At 34.1% G+C, this 21,346-nt stretch overlaps 3 protein-coding genes across 4 annotated transcripts; 1 reads left to right on the top strand and 2 right to left on the bottom strand.

Annotated features, from left to right (window-relative positions):
- LOC109333986 (receptor-like protein kinase ANXUR1) lies at window positions 1,963–4,834 on the top strand. The gene has a single exon (XM_019569564.1). It carries the CDS (start codon window positions 2,237–2,239, stop codon window positions 4,832–4,834), a length of 2,598 nt encoding a protein of 865 aa, XP_019425109.1. The 5' UTR covers window positions 1,963–2,236.
- On the bottom strand, window positions 6,791–8,893 carry LOC109333984. The gene is made up of 2 exons (XM_019569563.1): window positions 8,425–8,893; window positions 6,791–7,407 (listed from the first exon to the last, which is right to left on the bottom strand). The coding sequence occupies exons 1-2, from the start codon at window positions 8,891–8,893 to the stop codon at window positions 6,791–6,793; spliced, it is 1,086 nt and encodes a 361-aa protein (XP_019425108.1).
- Window positions 16,102–21,126, bottom strand: LOC109333576 (protein WVD2-like 1). Of its 2 annotated transcripts, none has more exons than XM_019569078.1 (7): window positions 21,031–21,126; window positions 19,701–20,163; window positions 18,368–18,456; window positions 17,879–17,969; window positions 17,698–17,769; window positions 17,366–17,476; window positions 16,102–16,554 (listed from the first exon to the last, which is right to left on the bottom strand). In XM_019569078.1, the coding sequence occupies exons 2-7, from the start codon at window positions 20,157–20,159 to the stop codon at window positions 16,276–16,278; spliced, it is 1,101 nt and encodes a 366-aa protein (XP_019424623.1). In that variant the 5' UTR covers window positions 20,160–20,163; window positions 21,031–21,126; the 3' UTR covers window positions 16,102–16,275. The 2 variants fall into 2 exon arrangements, with proteins under 2 accessions (XP_019424623.1, XP_019424622.1); XM_019569077.1 differs by lacking the exon at window positions 21,031–21,126 and adding an exon at window positions 20,353–20,420.

Here is a 21,346-nt window from a genome sequence, read left to right as displayed (position 1 = left end):
CAAGAACTCACAAGACGTCCTAGTCTAATATGAATGTTCATGCATGAGGTTTCTGAAAATATGCAATCTTTAAAAACTATTTTTTTTCTTTTCAAGAAACACAAGAATGATGCAAGAAAGCTTTTCAAAGAATCATGCAATATGAATATGAAAACTAAAGCCTTAGCATGATCTAATCTTTCTCCTAATTCAACACTTTCTAATAGATTCTAACAATGATGATCTATATCTTTTCTCTATGTGTTTCTCTTTTTTTTTTCTTCTTTTTCGTTTATGCAATTAGCCAATATTTATACAAAATAGATTTTGGCTCTTAAAAACGGTTTTTCAGTTATGTTGTTGAAACAGCAGAAAAACATACACGTTAATCGATTAAGCCATGGGGTTAATCGATTAACCAATGTATTTTTAATATATGATTAAATGGTAAACTACTTACATGACATATGCTCGTGCAATACATGATTTCCAAAATATAATACATTTAATGCATAAAATCAATGTATTGAAATGCATGAACCTAATTATCATATATTTCTAGGTGATGTCTTATTTTAGTGGATTAATTACTTTATTAAGTCTTGTGAGACTCACACCTATGTTTACCCAACCTAGACTCGATATCTATGGTAAGCATCTTAGACTTCTAAAAAGATAATAAAGAATTATAACATAAGTCTAATAAGACACCACTTGAGCCCTTGGCATGTTGATTGTTGAGCCATCTTCAAGTTTTAACTAATTCTTTGTCTTCATCGAAACATAGGCAAAAGTTGCTAATGCAATCTTTGACGCTTTGCACTCTCAAATACTTAACTTTATAACATTATTGTAATTTATAAATATTTATGTTTAGACATTACTCTATTTTTTATTCAAAGTTCATAACACAATATTTATTATCTATTTTGTATTATAAGTTGTTTTGTAAATTTTCACTTAATGTTTATTGTCAAGCCAAAAGTCTCAAAAATATAAAAAAAGATTAAGGAAAATGGGTAGCCCAAACCCGCCTGGGTAAATCCGGCCTAAGTCGGGTTTTAATTTAGCCTGTATTCAATAAAAAGTCTCTAATATGATACTCAAACCATATAAATTTTCGAGTTTTGGCATACCAACCCGCTCAAACCTACCCATTTTGACACCTCTAAATATGAGTAATAATTCATTGGTCTAGTTACTTGATCAAGATCAGGGTGTAATAACACTAACTTGTAAACTTGAAAGTTGCTCTTTTATAGTTGTATAAATCAATGTGCCTATTGAGTATTGGATGTCATGTCATGAGAGCTAAAGCCTACAAGTCTAGAATGTGAGATGTTATTTTATGGTTGGGAATATGCTAAACCACTTCATCAAAGAAATAGTTGATGGATATGTATGTAGAACCCTCCAATATATGTTACCATATTAATCTTTACATTCGATTTGCCTTTACCAATTTAAGTATATTAGAGGCAAATGGAATGAATAGCGAATCTACTTCAGGATACTTTGGAAAATCTTGATATGTTTTACACAAGCACAATAAGCGTATCTTTTAATAATAGTTTACAAACTTATGTTTCTTCTCTCATACATTAGAGAAATGAAGGATGATTTCCTAGAGATGAGTCATTCATGTTGTACTCTATCTTCAAGTGTCTTTATCCATAGAGAAATTCATGTTCGTTGGTCGGTAGACGGTTGAGCTATAAATTTGAACAAACACCATAGCTTGGTGGTAGTTACACGGCTTGGCACGGATCAAGTCCACAAAATTAACTAACAAACTAGTTTACAAAATTCTATGCTAAATGTAGCTTAGGCTGATGATCTGTTTTATATGAATTCAAACAATGATGTAATCAATCTAAATCATTCAATTACGGTTCTTCCTCCTCACCTCTCATTATTAAGCGCAAAAGAAAAAAAAGAAAGAAAAACATATGCCAAAATTAGAAGTCAGAACATAAGACGAAAACATAGTGATCATCGTAATTATACAAAAAACAATAGAAACTCCATCTCTTCCTTCCTTCTCTGGTTTGGTTCTCCCAACCCAGGTAGGTTGTTAAGGTGCTTGCTTGAATAAAAAACAATGGATTAAATTATACAACCCATCCATCATACTCAAAAAACGAAAACGGAGTAGCCATTGTTTCTTATTTCTTGGTGTACAAGTTATATAACCCTTCTCGTAACATTGTTAAGATTGTCCTGTATGCCATAACTTGTGCACCATTTCTCTTCAATCATGTATAACATCGTGAATCTCTTGTTCTTTTCTATTGTTTTGTTCAATGCTATTCGTGCATCTAGTCAAGATTCATCATCACCATCATTATTGATCTTGGGTTGTGGCTTAGACAAAGGTAGCGAAAAAGATGTTGATGGAAGAACATGGGGTCCAGATGACAAGTTCCTACAACCAGGTGGAAATTCCATAAAATCCAAAGCCTCTTTTCAAGACCCTTCTCTTTTGGATGTGGTTCCATACATGTCAGCAAGAGTTTTCACATCTGAAACATCATACAAATTCCCTGTCCAACCGGATAAGCGTTATTGGTTAAGGCTTCATTTTTACCCTTCTGTTTATGGCAGTTACAACCCTTCAGAATCATATTTCTCAGTCATAGCAAATGGTGGTGTTACCCTTCTCTCAAACTTTAGTGCCTCAATCACTTGTCAGGCCCTCTCACAAGCTTACCTTGATAGAGAGTACTCCCTTGCTCCATTGAACACAGATGCTTTGACTCTCACCTTTAAGCCTAATGACAAGTCTTTTGGATTTATCAATGGGATTCAACTGATTGAAATGCCTGAGTTATTTGATTCTGTTGCTGCATTGGTTGGGTATTCTGGCCAAACTGTTGAAGTCAAAAGTTTGCATTTGCAAACCATGTTTAGGCTCAATGTTGGTGGACAATACATATCTCCAAAACAAGATTCTGGTCTTTCTAGGATGTGGTATGATGACACACCTTACATATATGGTGCAGCCACTGGTGTTACCAACCAAGCTGAAAAGGATGTGAAAATCAACTACCAAAACATGTCATCATACGTTGCTCCTACTAATGTCTATTCCACATCAAGATCAATGGGGAATGATAAGAATATGAATATGGGGTATAATCTCACATGGATTTTCCAAGTTGATCCAAATTCTATGTACCTTGCAAGGTTGCATTTTTGTGATTACTATTATTCCAAAGTCAATGAGATTGTTTTCAATATCTTCCTTAACAACCAAACAGCACAAACTCAAGCTGATGTGATAGGATGGACGGGAGGTAAAGGTGTTCCAACTTACAAAGACTATGTGATATATGTGCAAGATGATGCAGGTGAAGATCAACTTTGGCTTGCATTGCATCCAGCACTGGATTCGAAGCCCGAGTTTTATGATGCATTGCTCAATGGAGTGGAGATATTCAAGGTCAACGACACAAACTTGTCTGGCCCTAATCCTCAGCCTTCAGACATGCTCATGAAGGCTGAAGAAGAGGAAAGAAAATTTGAAACCCACAAAGGGTATAATAAGAATGTTGTTGGTAGTGCTGCTGGAGGTGCTGCTGGTTTTGCCTTAATGGCCGCAATAGTATGTGTTGCTGTGTACAGAAAGAAGAGAGTTCCAGGATCAGACAATCATACAAGCTGGTTGCCAATCTATGGAACCTCACAAACAACCGGTACGAAATCCACCATGTCTGGGATGAGCACTAATAGTGCCAACTTAACTGCCATGGCTCAAGGTCTTTGCAGATACTTCTCCTTACAAGATATTAAGCAAGCAACTAACAATTTTGATGAGCCTAATGTTATTGGAGTTGGAGGATTTGGAAAGGTTTACAAGGGTGTTATTGATAATGGGGTTAAAGTGGCAGTCAAAAGGTCTAATCCACAATCAGAACAAGGAGTTAATGAATTCCAGACTGAGATTGAGATGCTTTCCAAGTTGAGACACAAGCATTTGGTGTCATTGATTGGATTTTGTGAGGAAGATGATGAGATGTGCTTGGTTTATGACTACATGGAACACGGCACCTTTAGAGAACATTTGTATAAGGGTAACAAACCTTTGTCTACTCTATCATGGAAGGAAAGGTTAGAGATATGCATTGGAGCTGCAAGAGGGCTTCACTACCTTCACACTGGGGCTAAGTACACCATCATCCATAGAGATGTCAAAACAACAAACATTCTGATTGATGAGAACTGGTCTGCTAAGGTTTCAGATTTCGGGTTGTCAAAAACCGGTCCAAACATGAACCAAGGTCATGTTAGTACTGTGGTGAAAGGGAGTTTTGGATATTTGGATCCTGAGTATTTCAGAAGGCAACAATTGACTGAGAAATCTGATGTATACTCATTTGGTGTGGTCTTGTTTGAAGCACTGTGTGCAAGGCCTGCTTTGAATCCTAGTCTTCCAAAGGAACAGGTTAGTCTTGCAGACTGGGCATTGATATGCAAAAGAAAAGGAACATTGGAGGATATTGTTGACCCTTATATCAAAGGAAAGATCAATCCTGAAAGCTTGAAGAAGTTTGCAGACACTGCAGAGAAATGCTTGTCTGATCACGGAATTGATCGTCCTTCCATGAATGATTTATTGTGGAATCTTGAGTTTGCTCTGAACCTGCAAGAGAATCCTGATGGTTCAACTAAGTCTGCGACACGTGTTATTGATGAAAGTGAGTTTGAAGATATAAGCTTGGGAAATAATGACATGGCTAACCATTATAAGAACTTGAGCCTTGGAAGTGAGCATGAACTTAGCAGCAACAAGGAAGATTCAAGTGAGAATTCCACTGCTGTATTCTCACAAATTGTCAATCCATCAGGGAGATAAAGAGAAATGTTATATATAGATCATTGTTTTGCTATGAGGAAGAGCTTGTTGCTTACTTTTGAAGGAAGCCATAGGATTCAAGCAAACAAAACCAGCTTTGTGCATTGCTTCGAAGTATTAATACTTCGATTGCTTCCTTCATTTGTTAGGTAGCTATCATATTGCAGGCCTATATATCTGATTCACCAAGCCTCCTATTAATAATGTAGATATACATTATTATTAATATTACAATATAGCCTCAGTTTTGGAGATTTCTCCTTTAAGGGTACTGTAATATAATCCTTCAGATTCATCATGGGAAAATGGTAGGATTAGGAAGGTATTCCTTTGTAAATTTGCTTGGTAATGTAAGGAGTATTTTCTTTTTGGTAAATGACAGTGGCTACCATATCGTAATTAAAAATTTGAAGATGAAGACTTATAAATATCAACATTCAGTTTAAACATAACATTTTTTACAAAGATGCCATTCTTTGTTACCAAATACAAATGACCCCCAATAATTTAAGTAAACTCAGCTTTCTTAACTAGACACTAGATTCATTCCCATTTCTGAGATGTACATAACATCTTTTAAAATCATTATTTTTTCAAGATGTAAAATGGAGTTCTACATTTCCAGAAATAATAGTAGTTTGGGACTCTTCCAACAACACTTTCTTATTATTAGCAGCCCACTGATTTGTTGTCCACTCAAATTTTCCAATTTCACCATGCTTCAATTCTGATATTAGGGATGTTAGCTATAGGTCTTGGCATGCAGCATTCCAGGCTGCAATGTATTCAGCTTCACCAGTGGAGAGAGCCACTACATCTTGTTTCTTGGAACTCCAAGATAAAGGGGCACCAAAGATGGAGAACATATACCCAAAAGTGCTATTTCTATCCCCTTTATCTTCACACCAATCTGAGTCTGAATAGCCAACAAAACATGATTCAGTTTTCACTTTCTGATTCGAGAAAAGGATGCCAAAGTGCATGCCAAAGTGCAGAGCTCCTTTTAAGTATCTCATTATCCTCTTGGCTGCAATCATATATGATTGCTTTGGATTGGCCATATGTTTGTTGATCACTCCTACACCATAGCTTATCTCAAGTCTACTATGGCATATAAACCTAAGACGACCTACAATTTGTCTGTATAGAGTTGGATGAGTTGAATTGTCTATTTCTGCATCATTTGATCCCAACTTTCCTTCAACTGGTACTGCTGCTCGTTTACAATCATTCATGTGAAATCTTTTCAGCATATCTGCAACGTATTTTCCTTGATGCATTACAATTCTTGCCTCAGTTTTCAAAAATTCTAATCCTAGAAAATAAGCCAGTTCACTTAAGTCTATCATTTCAAATTCAAATTTAAGCTCTCCTTTTAACTTCAAAATCTCAGCTTCACAACTTCCTTGATGACCAAGTCATCCACATATAAGCAGAGTAGGATTGTTTCTCCTGAAGTTGTTAGGTTCACATAAACACGATGTTCAACCTTGCATTTGGTGAAGCCAATGGATTTCAGAAAGGAGTCAATCATTTTGCTCCATGCTCTTGGAGCTTGTTTCAGGAAATAAAGAGCTTTATTCAGTCTCAACACATTGGTTTTATCTTCAGTTATATCAAAGTAGGGGGTTGGGTAATGTAAACTTCTTCTTCAAGAGGTCCATTAAGGAAAGCATTTTTGACATCAAGCTGTCATAATTTCCATCCAAACTAGTTTGCTAGGGCCACAATTAACCTTACTGTTTCAAATCTTGCTACAAGTGCAAAAACATATGTGTAGTCAAATCCCTCCTTTTGCATAAAACCCTTAGCAACTAGTGTTTCCTTATACTTTGAGATGCTTCCATTTGGTCTTAGCTTAACCTTATATACCCATTTTATTGGTATAGGTAGCTTTCCTGCTGGCAGATTGACTACTTCCCAAGTACCATTCCTCTCAATAGCCATGAGTTCTTCCTACATTGCACTGAACCAAAAATATTCCTCTATAACTTGTTGGAAAGTGATTGGTTTAGTTTCTCCTATTAGTGCCAGATGGATTAGATCTCCTTCTTCAGTGATTGCATCATCAGGAAAGAGCTCATACTCATTGAGCCTCATTGGTGATTGTCTTATCCTTGTAGATCTAGTTGCAACAACATTAATAACAATTTGTCTTGGAGTATAATTAACTTCATCTAGGACATCATGTTCATCTAGTGTTGGAACTAATGGGATTGTCTTCTTCTGCTCAATTATTTTGAGAAGATCTATCCACGAACTCATTTCCTCAAAGTGAACATCTCTACTAAACATAACTTGATTTGTTGTAGGATTCAAAAGCTTGTATGATCCTATTGGATGATATCCAACAAAGATCATCAGTTCACTATTATCATTCAATTTTGTTCTAATCTGATCTAGTATGTGTTTGTAACACATTGAGCCAAACACCCTCAGATGCTTCACTGATGGTCTTCTCCCTGTCCAAACTTCTTCAGGAACTTGGTCATTTAGGCTTTGAGTTGGACATATGTTTAGTACATAGGTAGCTGTAGAGATTGCTTCACTCCATAGGTAGTGAGGTAGCCCCCCTGCAGTTGAGCATACACCTGACCATATTCATCATTGCCATGTTCCTCTTTCAACAACTTCATTATGGTGAGGTGTGTATGGAGTTATCACCTCATGAACAATGCCCTGGTCTAAGCAGAAATTCTCAAATTCTCTTGATGTTAATTCCCCTCCTCAGATTCTCAAACACTTCACTTTTGGCTTTAATGAGGTATATTTGTATTTCCTTACTAAAGTCATCAATGAAGGAGAAAAAGTATTTATTTCCTTAGTGATGGAACTTCAAAAGGGCCACACACATCTGAGTATACTATATGCAACATGTCATTAGTCATTCCTTGAGTATGGTTGCTAAAAGAAGTTATTGTTTGTTTACCAGTTATGCAACTATCACATGTTGGCAATTGAGTCTTAATTTCAGGCAATCCAGTGACCAACCTTCTTTTGTTTAGCAGTTTAAGATCTTTGAAATTAAGGTGTACATACCTCAGGTGTCAAAGCTATGACTCATCTTCATTGGCCTATGCTTTCAGGCATTGAGAATTCATTGCTCCTAGCTTTACTTGAAATGTTCTGTTGTTTGACAAGGGTGCACCTATGACTCTTATTTTCGAGTTGTCATAGATCTCCACACATCCACTATGAAGCTCCATACTCAATCCTTTTTCATGTAGTTGGCCTATGCTGATGAGGTTTATTTTCATATTAGTTACAAACAACACATTAGTAATTAAGGCTCTCTTGCCATCTTGCATTCTCAAAGGGATGTCTCATGTACCTTCTATTGCCACTATCCTATTATCTGCAAATTTCACCTTGATTCTTCTGGTTGTATCAAATTTACCAACCAATCATTCTGCCCAGTCATATGGTTAGAGCATCCTGAATCAAGATACCAAGTATTAGTTTTATTCTTCATGCTACTAGTTGTCATCATCAGTTGCACAACTTCATCATCAGACCTTTCACTCTCCTCTTTAACAAGATTTGCCTCAGAGTCTTGTTTTCTTTGATACTTGTTTTTGCTTGGTGCATACCACAATTGACGCATCTGACCTTCCTCTTGTCAAATATTCTTTTCCAACCCTTTGATTGTTTGCAATTACTCCTTCTATTGGAATGTTCATGCTGATCAACCAATCTCATTGAATCATATTTTGAATCTGACCCTTTCCCTTGGTTCTTGTTGAAGTTCTTCACATAGAAGCTTCCTTTCCTTGCGCCTGTTTGTGTTTGAAGGGCCTGATGTGAGGGTTCGTCAACCATTCTCTCATTAATTCTCTGTTCATGAGCTTCAAGGGATCCTTGAAGTTCTTCAGTTTTAATCTTATCAACTCTTCCTGATTCTTCAATGGCTACCACTACATGGTCGAATTTAGGAGTCATTGTCCTCAAAATCTTCTCAACAATTGCAGCATCCTCCATCTTTTCACCACAAGACTTCATTGTATTTGTGTGGGTTATGATTCTTGTAAAGAAATCAGCCATTCTTTCACTTTCTTCCATCTAAATGAGCTCATATTGCCTCCTCATTGTTTGCAAATAAATTCTCTTTAATTGTCCAACACCAACATAGTTTTTTTCCAACACATCCTAAGCTTCCTTTGCAATTGTAGATCTGGCAATCTTATCAAAGTGAGCATTGTCCACTGCTTGGTGAAGAAGATAGATTGTCTTACAATCTCTTTTCTTATTCTGTTTGTGAGCATTCATATGTGCTTTAGTAGCATTTTATTCCAAGATTGGTAGCCCTTCCTCGACAATACCAGCTACATCTTGATAGCCAAAGATGGCTTTCATTTGAATGTTCCATCTTGTCCAGTTCTTGCCATCTAACACAGGTAGAATTTGTTGAATCTTTCTTTGTGGTTCTTGATACCAAATGTTAGAACAATTAGTGAAGAAGGCAATGAATGAGATTGAGTTGTGAGAGAGAAAAATAGAGGAGAGATTATTGGAGATTGATTGAAGAATGTATGATTATTGATTACTTTGATTTAGTCACCACATAAGCCCATTTATACAAGTTTCCATATTTGGCTAACTAACATTAACCACCTAACCATAATTGAAACTTCTAACTACCATCCTAACTTCCTAACTATTTGATTAACCTTTCAACAGTATATTAGGAAATGATCATATTATTTATTTCCCGTTCTTCATTACTGCTTCTTATATGCCATAATTACCAACAATAATAAACATGATGGAAATCACCTTCATAAATGATTTGAAACAAGGACGTAAACATGGGGCATGAATCAATGGAACATTACACTGGAGTTACAATTTTGTCATAAATCGTGCTCATCAAAGTCTACTGCTCAATAGAAAATGTATCCATGAATCTACATCCATGTCATCAAACAAAGCTTGGTTGTGTCCAAAACGTATCCGCCTCCAAAGCTTATTTCCGTCGAATCACTTGCTCGAGTCTGAAGCTTGCATGTTACTAAAGTTTGTTTGTGTCCAAAACTTTTCTGTGTCCATTGCTTTTTAACAATTCACGCCCATCGTTCCGACATGTTTGAAAACATTTACATGGTGAATCTCCATAGGAATGAATGAATGAATGTATTTTAATGACATGAGAGATTAATTTCTAATCAACAAACAAGTATATAAGACTTTTTATTCCACAAAGAATGGAGCTCAACCAAAATTTGTTATCTAAGTTGATTTTTATAAGTAAGTTTGATTCATTTAGTTACAAATTAAACTAAATACAATTTGATAAGTTATTAAAATAAAGATGTTAGAATTATACTTTACAATTTATTATTCATATATACTCAACAACATGTATTCATCAATTATGACTCTTTCACAAACAAAATGCGACATCAATCATATTAACCGCTAATGTTTTAATCAAATTAATAGCTTATGAATAAAGTTATATTTCTAGCAAATTCATTCACAAGATGAAGAGTTACGATCTACAAACATACATTTATGTCTATCAACTATGCATATGAAATTGAGATTCTAATGCAACACATCAATGATACTAATAGTTAATGAGGAGATTCCCTTTTTGTTTTCAACATGTGTCAAATTCCTCCCATAAAAAGAGGTCTTAAACACATGAAAAGAGAACCAAAAACATGCAATATACCATAAAACAACACATAATAAAAATAGGAGAGAAACACCGGAAAAAAAAGAGTTTTGGCAAATAAATACTTTTGTGTCATGCCGACGCCGACGCCACCCTGACATTGGTATTGCAAAATTTTGGTTTTGCTTATGTGAGCAGCATCGTCAGCATCACCTTCGTCCCACCTCGTTAACATTAAGTTTACGTTAGCGGTTGATGTTAGTGTCGTCATTAGTGTTTCCTACATATGTCGCACCTTCTATGAAACATGTGTCATCCTATTATCCCTCTAGTCGCCCTTGTCGTCATCACATGTCAGCTTCACAACCTACCACCTTTTCCTCGAGATTCATGTCATTATTAGAACTCTCCCTTCACCAATTATGTGTTTTTTTAATGTTTTTTATTATTTTATTTTCTATTTCTATTAGTAATAATAATAACCATGTAGGTTAAACAATAAATATGAATATTCTACCATATCAAATTCTAGAAACTTGTTTTTAATAAGTGAATTTTTTGTTGTTGAGCAAAATGATACTTTTGTTACATTAAAATGGCTAATTTTTAAATAAAATGAAATAGATGGAGGAGGATCACGACATCATTTCTTATCTCCATATCATCTAGAATGGTCATGTGACATTCTATTCTTAGTTTGGGAAGACATGATATTAATATTTTCTCTGATCTGTAATCGACTCTCGAACTCAGAACTCTTATTCAATAACACATATCTTAAATCGAGCATAACCATAATTTTCTATGTTTTAACTGCAAAAAATATAATGGTAACTCCAATAAGTTACCAACTGAAATCGGGACCAACAAATAGTGACACCCTTGAGGATTTTTTAGAGAGTGAGGTTTGTTATTACTAATTGCATAGCTATTATAAATTTTAGTTGTTTGTCTATTTTTCATTTTTAAGGAAAAAAACTCAAATATTAACTATTATCATTATGATTAAATATGTTTATATTTTTATTACTACATATTTTTGTGATGATTCTACTTAAATTCATATGCTTCCCAAAAAATACAATACATTAGCGTTTTAAACACACATATGTCCTATATCTGAGTATTAATAATACATTTTAGGATAGTTGGGACACTAGCCTTATCGATCATGGCTTTCGTCGTCTCTAGCCTTATGTGTTTTTTTTAATGTTTTTTATTATTTTATTTCCTATTTCTATTAGTAATAATAATAATAACCATGTAGGTTAAACAATAAATATGAATATTCTACCATATCAAATTCTAGAAACTTATTTTTAATAAGTGAATTTTTTGTTGTTGAGCAAAATGATACTTTTGTTACATTAAAATGGCTAATTTTTAAATAAAATGAAATAAAGAAGGAGGAGGGTCACAACATCATTTCTCATCTCTATATCATCTAGAATGGTCATGTGACATTCTATTCTTAGTTTGGGAAGACATGATATTAATACTTTTTGTGATCTGTAATCGACTCTCGAACTCATAACTCTTATTCAATAACACATATCTTAAATCGAGCATAATCATAATTTTCTATGTTTTAACTGCAAAAAATATAGTGGTAACTGCAATAAGTTACCAACTGAAAATCGGGTCCAACAACTAGCGACACCCTTGAGGATTTTTTTAGAGAGCCAGGTCTGTAATTACTAATTGCATAGCTATTATAAATTTTAGTTGTCTGTCTATTTTTCATTTTTAAGGAAAAAAACTCAAATATTAACTATTATCATTATGATTAAATATGTTTATATTTTTATTACTACATATTTTTGTGATGATTCTACTTAAATTCATATGCTTCCCAAAAAATAATACATTAGCGTTTTAAACACATACATGTCCTATATTTGAGTATTAATGATACATTTTAGATAGCTGGGACACTAGCCTTATCGATCATGGCTTTCATCATCTCTAGTATTAGTGAGGTGAACCACTCAGATTATTACCATGTATTGTGAGTTAGGAGGTTGGGTTTGTCTCTCATTTCTAACCCCATAATATTTGAGTTTCCTTTCTTTTGAGGGTTTAAAATCTGGACACCTTATAGGGGTACACGTCTTCTGTCTCACTCTTATGTCATTCCATATGCTAGGAGTTATGATTGGCCAGAAAAATATTTAATAATTATAATTTTAACTTAAATAATTATTTTCACCCAATTAGAGTTGATAACCAACGGGCGTTGGTTCAAGTGGTACATGCTTGATTCCCCTTAAGCAAGAACCCAGGTTCGAGTCTTGCGGATGGAAAAAATGCCCGTTGGGAGAGTTAGCCCCACTTACCTGTGGATGTGCCCGGCTCGAACAGGATTGCCTCCAGTGCGAGGATACCTGTGGGAAACCAAAAAAAAAATTAGAGTTGATAATACAAAAAGTGGGACAACAAATATACTCCCCTTATAGAAAGTCTAAAGCTCATTAAAGCTTCCACCACACCCTAGAACTCAACCCTATGGTGTGGATTTTTCTAGAGATTAAAAAACCTTGTAGGGTCCTAATGTAAACTCTAGGAGGCATATTGTATAATATATCATGTCATAAGTTGAGACTTGCTTACCTTAACTAAAGTGATCCAAGCATTATCTTAAGCCTTAATGGTATAGGATATCATTTGCATATTGATATCCCTACACCAAAGGCCCATCTCACCTGTATGCAAAATAAAGTATCCTTGATAGTATTCATCGTCCTAAGGATAGTATTTATCTTAGAAAAATTGGGGTAACTCATTTTTACCTGAGGTTAGCTTGAACTATATAATATATGTCAACCCATCATGACATTTCATATGTTGTAGTGATGGCTAAATCACCCCAAGATAGGATTCATTATTCTGAGGACATGCATTTTGCATTATCACACACTTCGTTCATACACTTGAAAATACATCATTCAAATATTCATTTTGTTATGCATTCAAAAATAAATAATTGAAGCATTTAATGATGCGTTCATTCATTCATATAATAAAACATATAATTCAAACATTCATTTATGTAAAAACAAACCATATAATTTAAATATTCGTTAATTTATTCATTCAATTATACATTCATTCATGAATTTAAAAATAAAAAATTATCGTTCGTTGACTTATGCATTCATTCACCCACAAAAGGAAAAGATCATCATCCATTGGCTTATGGTTTCATTCATATGGGGAAAAAGATTTATTCATACATCTACTTACTCATTCATAAAAAAAATCATTCAAATATTGCATTTCATGCATTTCTATATCCTCATTCATTATATTAAAAAAGAAAAAAATTTATTTCAAACATTTCACATATTTCATAGTCTAATGTCTTCCATATCATATGCATTTAAGATTCCATTTTCAATCAATTTCATGCATTAAAAATAAATAAAATAAATTGCATGCATTTCTACATGTCATGCATCATATGCCTCACAAATTTTAGACTTGCATTATTCATACATCCTTAAATAAATCAAATGCACCATATGCATGTCATTTTATGTAATATAGGCTCAAGATTAGCATTAATTGTATTTCATATATTATTATAGGTTGCATTTCATTCCATGTAATGTGAGTTTTAAAAGAATGTTCACTCCATGCACATTATGTGTAAAAAAATATTTGTTCTATATACATTTAATGATCCCATTACTAAGAATATTCATCAGTTGAAGATTGATTTTAATAATACTATTATTGGACTCGGATAAAAACAATAATGATTGAAGATGAAGCAATTGATGATCACAATTATACCAAGTCATTGTTTGTGAATGAGACTATGTGGGATAAATCTGTCCCACAATGATGTATTGTCTCCTACTCCACCTTAACTAAGTAATAATTTAAAAAATTCTCCTTACTTGAAGACCCTAGTCAAGGTCAACTGCTCTTACGCTCACTTATGTTTTCTTTTTATAAAGATTTATCTTCAAATGAATATCTTTTTAACAAGTATATATTAATATAGTTATCATACAAATTTACCATCCCACACTATATTCAACCAATCATGCTTATACAAAAAACACAATAAAATTACACAAATAAAATTAATTGATGCATAGATATGAAATATTTGATTCAAAAATAAAATGGGATATGATGTAAATATAATATCCAAATGATGTATATCTTCAAGCACCCCATTTGAGCCTAGACATTATGGGAAAATATAATTTCTTGAATAATCCACAATATTTCAATACTTCGGGAGGGTAATTTTTCAATTGTTTTCCTTGATATTCAATTATTAAATAAAAGAATACATTCTTTCACACCACTCATGTGATTAATGCTCAATTAGTTCTTAAGCAAAAAAAAAATTCATCTTAATCATATGTCATTCTTATCACAACCCATTAAATCCACTTGATAGTTGAATGTCGGGCTAAAAAACTACTGAAAATATGATAAGGGAGAAATGTCAAAAGTGGGTATGAGAAACACATATTTATAAGTTTTATATCATTTTCTTAGAAATTATTAGCCAAACCATGATACAACTGGAAAAGACCTTGTCGAGTACTCATTTTCCTAAGATGCACATCAGGGCAGAAAAATGCTGACTCCACTAAACCAATATTTTTTTTATAAAAGTATCTCATCTTAAATCTTAGGATTAAAAATCCATTCTCTCCTATCATTACTACCACCATCATCAACAATACTAAAATCCCAAATACAAGTTAATTTTCTATTCATCATCTACACATCAACACTCACAACTCAAACACAAATTAAACAACACTCGAAGTCCAAGCACAATTTGAATATCGTCATTGTCATATCTCCACCTATAGTCCAAGCACTTTCCAAGTTTGCATGATCATTTGTTTTAGTATTTGTTTTTAAAGAGTAAGCATGAAATAAAGAGCGCTAAAGCAAAAGAAAAATGAAAATCTCTCAAATTGTAGTAATTTTTTAGATGTTTAATGGTCTAATACCTTCTAGTCCAAGCCAGCTAAAAGTAATTTGAATAGAAGGATAACTCAAAATATCTCACACTGGGACAGTTTTTGGATCAATCCTGTTTTCTACTAGAAAATTACAAGAAACACAAAACGGGACATTGCTTCTTATAACTCTATAAGTTGATTCAATCACAAAAAATCAAAGTTCATCAACCAAGTAGGAAAATATATTAAATTATCACCATCAAGAACAACTTCGTAAACGACTCATACACATAAGTATCATTCATCCTATATTAACCAAAAAAATAAAAAAAAATAATAAGAAAAGAGTGCTAGGTTGAAAACTCACACTGTAAATCTAGGAAAATGAGAGTGATTCTAGGTCAAAAATCTGAAAAGGCGACTTATAATCATAATAAAATGAGAGAATTCCTGACACGTACCTATAGTAAGTATTATGGATGAAAATTAGGGAAAATTAAAGGAAACTTACCATTCATCCTATGTTACCCAAACTTACTACCTGCTAGGCATTGATGGTTTTCCTCTCACCCAGACACCCACCACTTCCTCCCTTCATCCACCAATGGAACATGTCATGAGTAGAGTGTTCCCAATTGGTCTATTCTTTTTTTTTCCTTAAAAGTCAACTGGTGTATTATTGAACATAACGTTGAGTGAATATGAAGAATATCAGAGTTGATACATACAATAACTATTTATATTTAACATTATGTCATGTGTACCCATATAACTTCCAAGACATATACAATCCAACAGAAAAAACAAACTTAAAAATGTCAGTCCCGATGAAAAGAATATAATGCCATCTCTTCTCAACTGGCAGTGTCGGTAAAATCTTGTGAAGCTCATGATTGGACTGATATGTCTGCACTTGTCTGCTCCGCAATTTTAGGGGAAGCTGTTTTTGGTTCCTTATCCAGCTTTGGTCGTTCTTTGGTCTTGCAAGCGCTGCTGCTGTTTCGTCCACTAGTTTTCTTGATGGGGGTAACAGATCCGTGTTTAAGGTTACTACCAACGTTGTTACGTGCTCGAGTACAAATTTCATCAGGAGATGAGACAGTGACAGCATCACCACAGCTCATTCTCTGGGATAGTTTTGGTGACTTGGGGCGAGTCAGTGGCAGCTGGCATCAAAGGAAAGGAAATGAACAGTTTTTCTAACTCAAGGCTGTTGACAAATTAGGATTTTGTTTATAACAATGGGAAAGAACTAAAAATGACAAGATGCATATCAAGGCAATGAAGTGTCATGAAAGCACATGCATGTCCATGATGAAGACACATCACTAACTCAAACAAAAATTATTAACAGTAGTTGGAGTATACTAAAGTCAAATCTGCGTTCCTGGCATTATCATATACATTCGTTCAACTATATTTTTGGTCCCTATGCATGATGCTGATTTTCAAATTTCAATTTGGTCCCTATGCATAATTTTTTCTAATTCAGTCCCAATATGTACAATTGTTTTCATTTTGGTCATTGCCGTTTATTGTTGTTATACTCCACTTGTTGGAGTGAAAGTATAGGGACTAAATTGAAAATGATTGTCATGTGACTCTTGTCTAAGAACCAAAGTGAAAATGATTATCATGTATATGTACCAAAAAGGTATATGTTTTGGTCCCTACATGTGACAAACATTTTCAATTTGATCCCTATAAATTAGCTCCAACAAATGGTATTACAGCACTAATAAATGCAAGGACCAAAATAATTGTATATATAGGTACTGAATTGAATGTTTTTATGTATGCAGACCAAGATGAAAAGTTAGCACTACATATAGAGACCAAAACTATACTTTAACCTCATACATGATAACACTCCAATCCTATTGCATTCCTTCCATCTATTTATGCAAATTCTGAAATTGTCAATGTCAGATTTACATTCAGCCTGAGACTTGAAAGATATGAATGGAAAAAGAGTACCTTCTTGAGTTCAGTCTTCGGGGGAGGTCCCTCATAGTAGAAGCTTGGTACTGGTTTTGCTTTAATTACCAATTTCTTTCTCAACTGCCTGAGGGCTGCTTGTTCCTCCTCCTATAAAGGTTATTATTAAATAAACAACAAAGGAGTCATGTAACCAATTCAATAAGCAAAGGGTAACATGCGAGTATAAAAAAAAACAAGTCACACAAGGGCAGGTCATAAAACTACACTTCCGCGTAAATGAAGAGATGTTTCGAGCACAAGAGGTTAACTAAAAGGAAAATAAAAAAGTGGAAACAAAAACAAAACATGAAATCAGTGTTTCCTTGTACCTTTTTCCTTGTCTCATACTGATTTTTTTCTTCTTCAAGTGCTCGCTGTTTCTCCTCTAACTTCATATAAAACTGAATAGATAATTCAAAATGATGATAAGAACAAAACCCACCAATTAGATCAACTGAACTGAGAACATCAACTACAAATACATAGAATTAACTGTCCAGTAAAAAATACCTCCCTCCGTTTCTCTGCACGTTCCGAGCATCTAAATGTAGGAGCAGAACCTACAGTCACCTTAGATCTAGCGGTGCGTGCAGATGCAACGCTGCCATTTATGGTTAATGAACAAATGATAGAATAATACCCATAATTAAGTATAAGTAAAATGCAACTCTATATGGACTGTTCCAGATAGTTATTTTATTAAAATTCATAAGAGAACTGTTTGATATTTGGTAGTATTCAACAACAACCAAACATTAATCCTACTAGGTGGATTTGGTATATTCAACCTGCCAATGTATGTTTGATATCATACATAGCCAGTCCTAAGTCCGGATAAAAGGTGAAGGTTCTACTAGGTAGTTGATAGCCAATGTAAAATTTTGTCGAATCTTTATGATATGGATCATTTGGTAGTACTCAATATGAACGATTTACAAGTTTCTCCAATATACCTAAAACTTGGAACAAACCATCAAAAAATTTAAGTTTTAAGGATACAAGGAAGCAAGAGACCATTTATCTTCATCATCGTGGTGCTTCTTATCATCATGTTGCAAGGGCTTCTTTGGTGTAAAAGGTGAGTTTGGCTGGAAAAAAACAGAATATGAGGTTTTGCATGTCAGTAATCTCATAAAACTTACTGTACCTCACACACAAATGGCAATACACACAATGGCAAACCATCCCTACACAGCACAAATTTGAAGACAAATAAGCAATTAAGGTTTTTACCATAAAATTTATAGCAAATTAGCAACATTATAAAACAAAATATCATTTTATTGTGCTAGCTTTGCATTGTGGTCATTTGATGGAAACTTTTGAAGCCACTCAATCTTATCTAAGATTACTTGTATTTTTATTGGTGTCCCAAGATGTTTTTTTAGTAACAATTGATTTTGAAATTGAACCAGTGCAACCCGTTAAACCTAATCTAATTAGCAGCGAACAACTATTAGTGACTCTAATCGTGTAAACCATGGCTTATAAATCGACTCAAATTTGTGCTTTGAAAGGTGTTGCATATGAGGTAAACAAATAACAACAACCAAACCTTTATCCCATTAGGTGGAGTCGACTATATTGATCGAACAACACCAAAATGCTCTATCATAAATTATTTTCATTGACAAATCATTCATCTCTAAGTCTTTCTTTATCATTTCCCTTATGGTTTTTCTTGGTCTCCCTGTTCCTCTAAAAATTGGACTAGCTTCCATTTGATCTACTCCCCTTACGGAGGCTTCTACCAGTCTCCTCCAGATATGTCCAAACCACCTAAGATGCAATTCTACCATCTTTTCTACGATAGGAGTGATTTTAACTTTCTCCTTAATGCATTCATTTCTAATTCTATCCTTGTCTAGTGTATCTACTCATCCAACACAATATTCTTATCTCTGCTACATGGAGTTTATTCTCTTGATGACATTTTATCGTCCAACATTTAGTCTCATATACCATTGCAAGTCTTATAGTGAAGCAGTAAAACTTCACCTTAAGCTTGACTGCTTGAGCGATATCTTTTTATCACAAATAACACCTGAAGCACTCTACCATTTCATCCAACCTGCTTGTACCCTATGGTTCATATCTTCCTCAATTTTCCTATCATCTTGTATGAGGTAAACAAACATGCATTAAAAAGAAAAGGTAAATCCTAATTCTGGTACTAAAAGCTTCACTTTATCATTTCCTCAAATGTTACCAAAAACAACACAATATAACAATGCACAACATAAACTAGGTTCATTTGCAATTTGGCTCCCTTCTCAGAACAAACCAATTTAAGTAGTTCAAATTTAAATTTCAAAATGTGGTGAAACAATACCAGTGAAGTCTTGGACAAGTTAGGAGAGTGTATATTGTTTGCCTTTGGGGACAAGTTCAGACCAATTGCTACAGCTTCAGCATCGACAGTTTGTGCATAGGTGACATGCTTTTCAGTAGCATCATCAGATGGCAGTGGAGCCGAGGGGCTTGTAGACTCTTTTTCGACCAGAATTGGTATTTCAGTAGGTGGACTTAATTTTTCATTGTCATCCATCTTCTGTACTTCAGATTTCTCCTCAATTAAGTCAGCATTGGAGTTCGATCTTTTGGCACTCAAAACATCCTTTTTCTCATGAATAGCTTCACTAGATTCCTTTATCTCATTATCCATTGCTTGAACCATTGCTGCAATTTTGGGAGAAACACGCACTCTATCACTAAAATTACCATTTGAAGCCGCTATGCCACCATTTGGCTTCTTGTCCAGAACTTGTATACCTGTCACTTCCCTCCCCATAGTGCTGCATGTTATAAGATACCAGGTAAGTAACATAACACTTCAAATAAGTGGTTAGCATTGATGGAGAAAATCCATGATTTGGACATGCATAAAATAACTTTAAGTATGTCTCTTGGAACAAGAGTATGAAAAGGTTAATGTAGAAACATTCTAAAACCATTGGCAATGTCTTCTATCAAAACAAACTTACCATGTGTATACATGCATATAGCATTGCTTCAAATTGGGCCACAGCGCAACTGCATTGGGCCGCAGCACAACTGCATTGGGTCACAGCGTAACCGCATCCAATTAAAAAAATAATATTTAATGGCAAAAAATTCATACTGCAATGACCGTAATCCACATCGTAACGAATACAATTGCAGTAACCAGCAACCACAATTTAAAACATTGGTATACAGTATTATTGTATACAAAATCAGAAGGAAAAAAACGTAGACATGAAGTAGTGAAAAGATGAATGACAAAGTTTCAAATCATTCACTTCTTGTCCGTATATACCCAGATCAACATATATATATGCACACACCTAAAATATGTAATGTGGTGATGAGATACTAAAAAACGCAATAGAATTTTATTGTGTGATTTCAGATATTTTAGTTTACGAATCAAATCAGTCTGGAACCTTCAAATAAAATAAAAAGGGTAGGAGGGTTATATCATTTAACTTCAAGCTATCATTATAGAATCATTTCATGAAAATTAAAACCAGAATCTATTTACCACCTCGTACACTAAATTAATAACCAAGTAATGAAAAAGAGAGAGAAATAAACATAAAGATTTAAACAAAAAAGCATATGAAGCTAAAGCAAAAATATGAAGATAGAAAGATGTATGTATAGGAATGGAGGAGACCCACATTGCAGAAACTGAGAAAGATTAAAACTTTTCCTTCTTCTCCTTCCTTTCTCTTCTCTCTGTTTCTGTGTGTTAGGAACTACGTGCCTAATGGGAACAACAAATTCTAAATTTATCTATGTTGAATTGGATATTCCCTTTTTCTATTTATACATTCAGATTTTCATTTCATTTCTTTTTTTCTCAAACTATTTTTGGACAACACATCGGTAGTTCCTGTATTTGACGTAAATTTCGTAAATATTAATAAAAACATATAAAATTAGTTGACGCTGTTAAAATTACAGTGAATATGAAGTAAAGGCAAGACAACAAGT

Source organism: Lupinus angustifolius, chromosome LG19 (genome assembly GCF_001865875.1).
Source record: "Lupinus angustifolius cultivar Tanjil chromosome LG19, LupAngTanjil_v1.0, whole genome shotgun sequence".
In the NCBI taxonomy this organism is placed as follows: Eukaryota; Viridiplantae; Streptophyta; class Magnoliopsida; order Fabales; family Fabaceae; genus Lupinus; species Lupinus angustifolius.
Note: the sequence above shows the minus strand (reverse complement) of the source record. Positions and strands in the feature narration are given on the sequence as shown.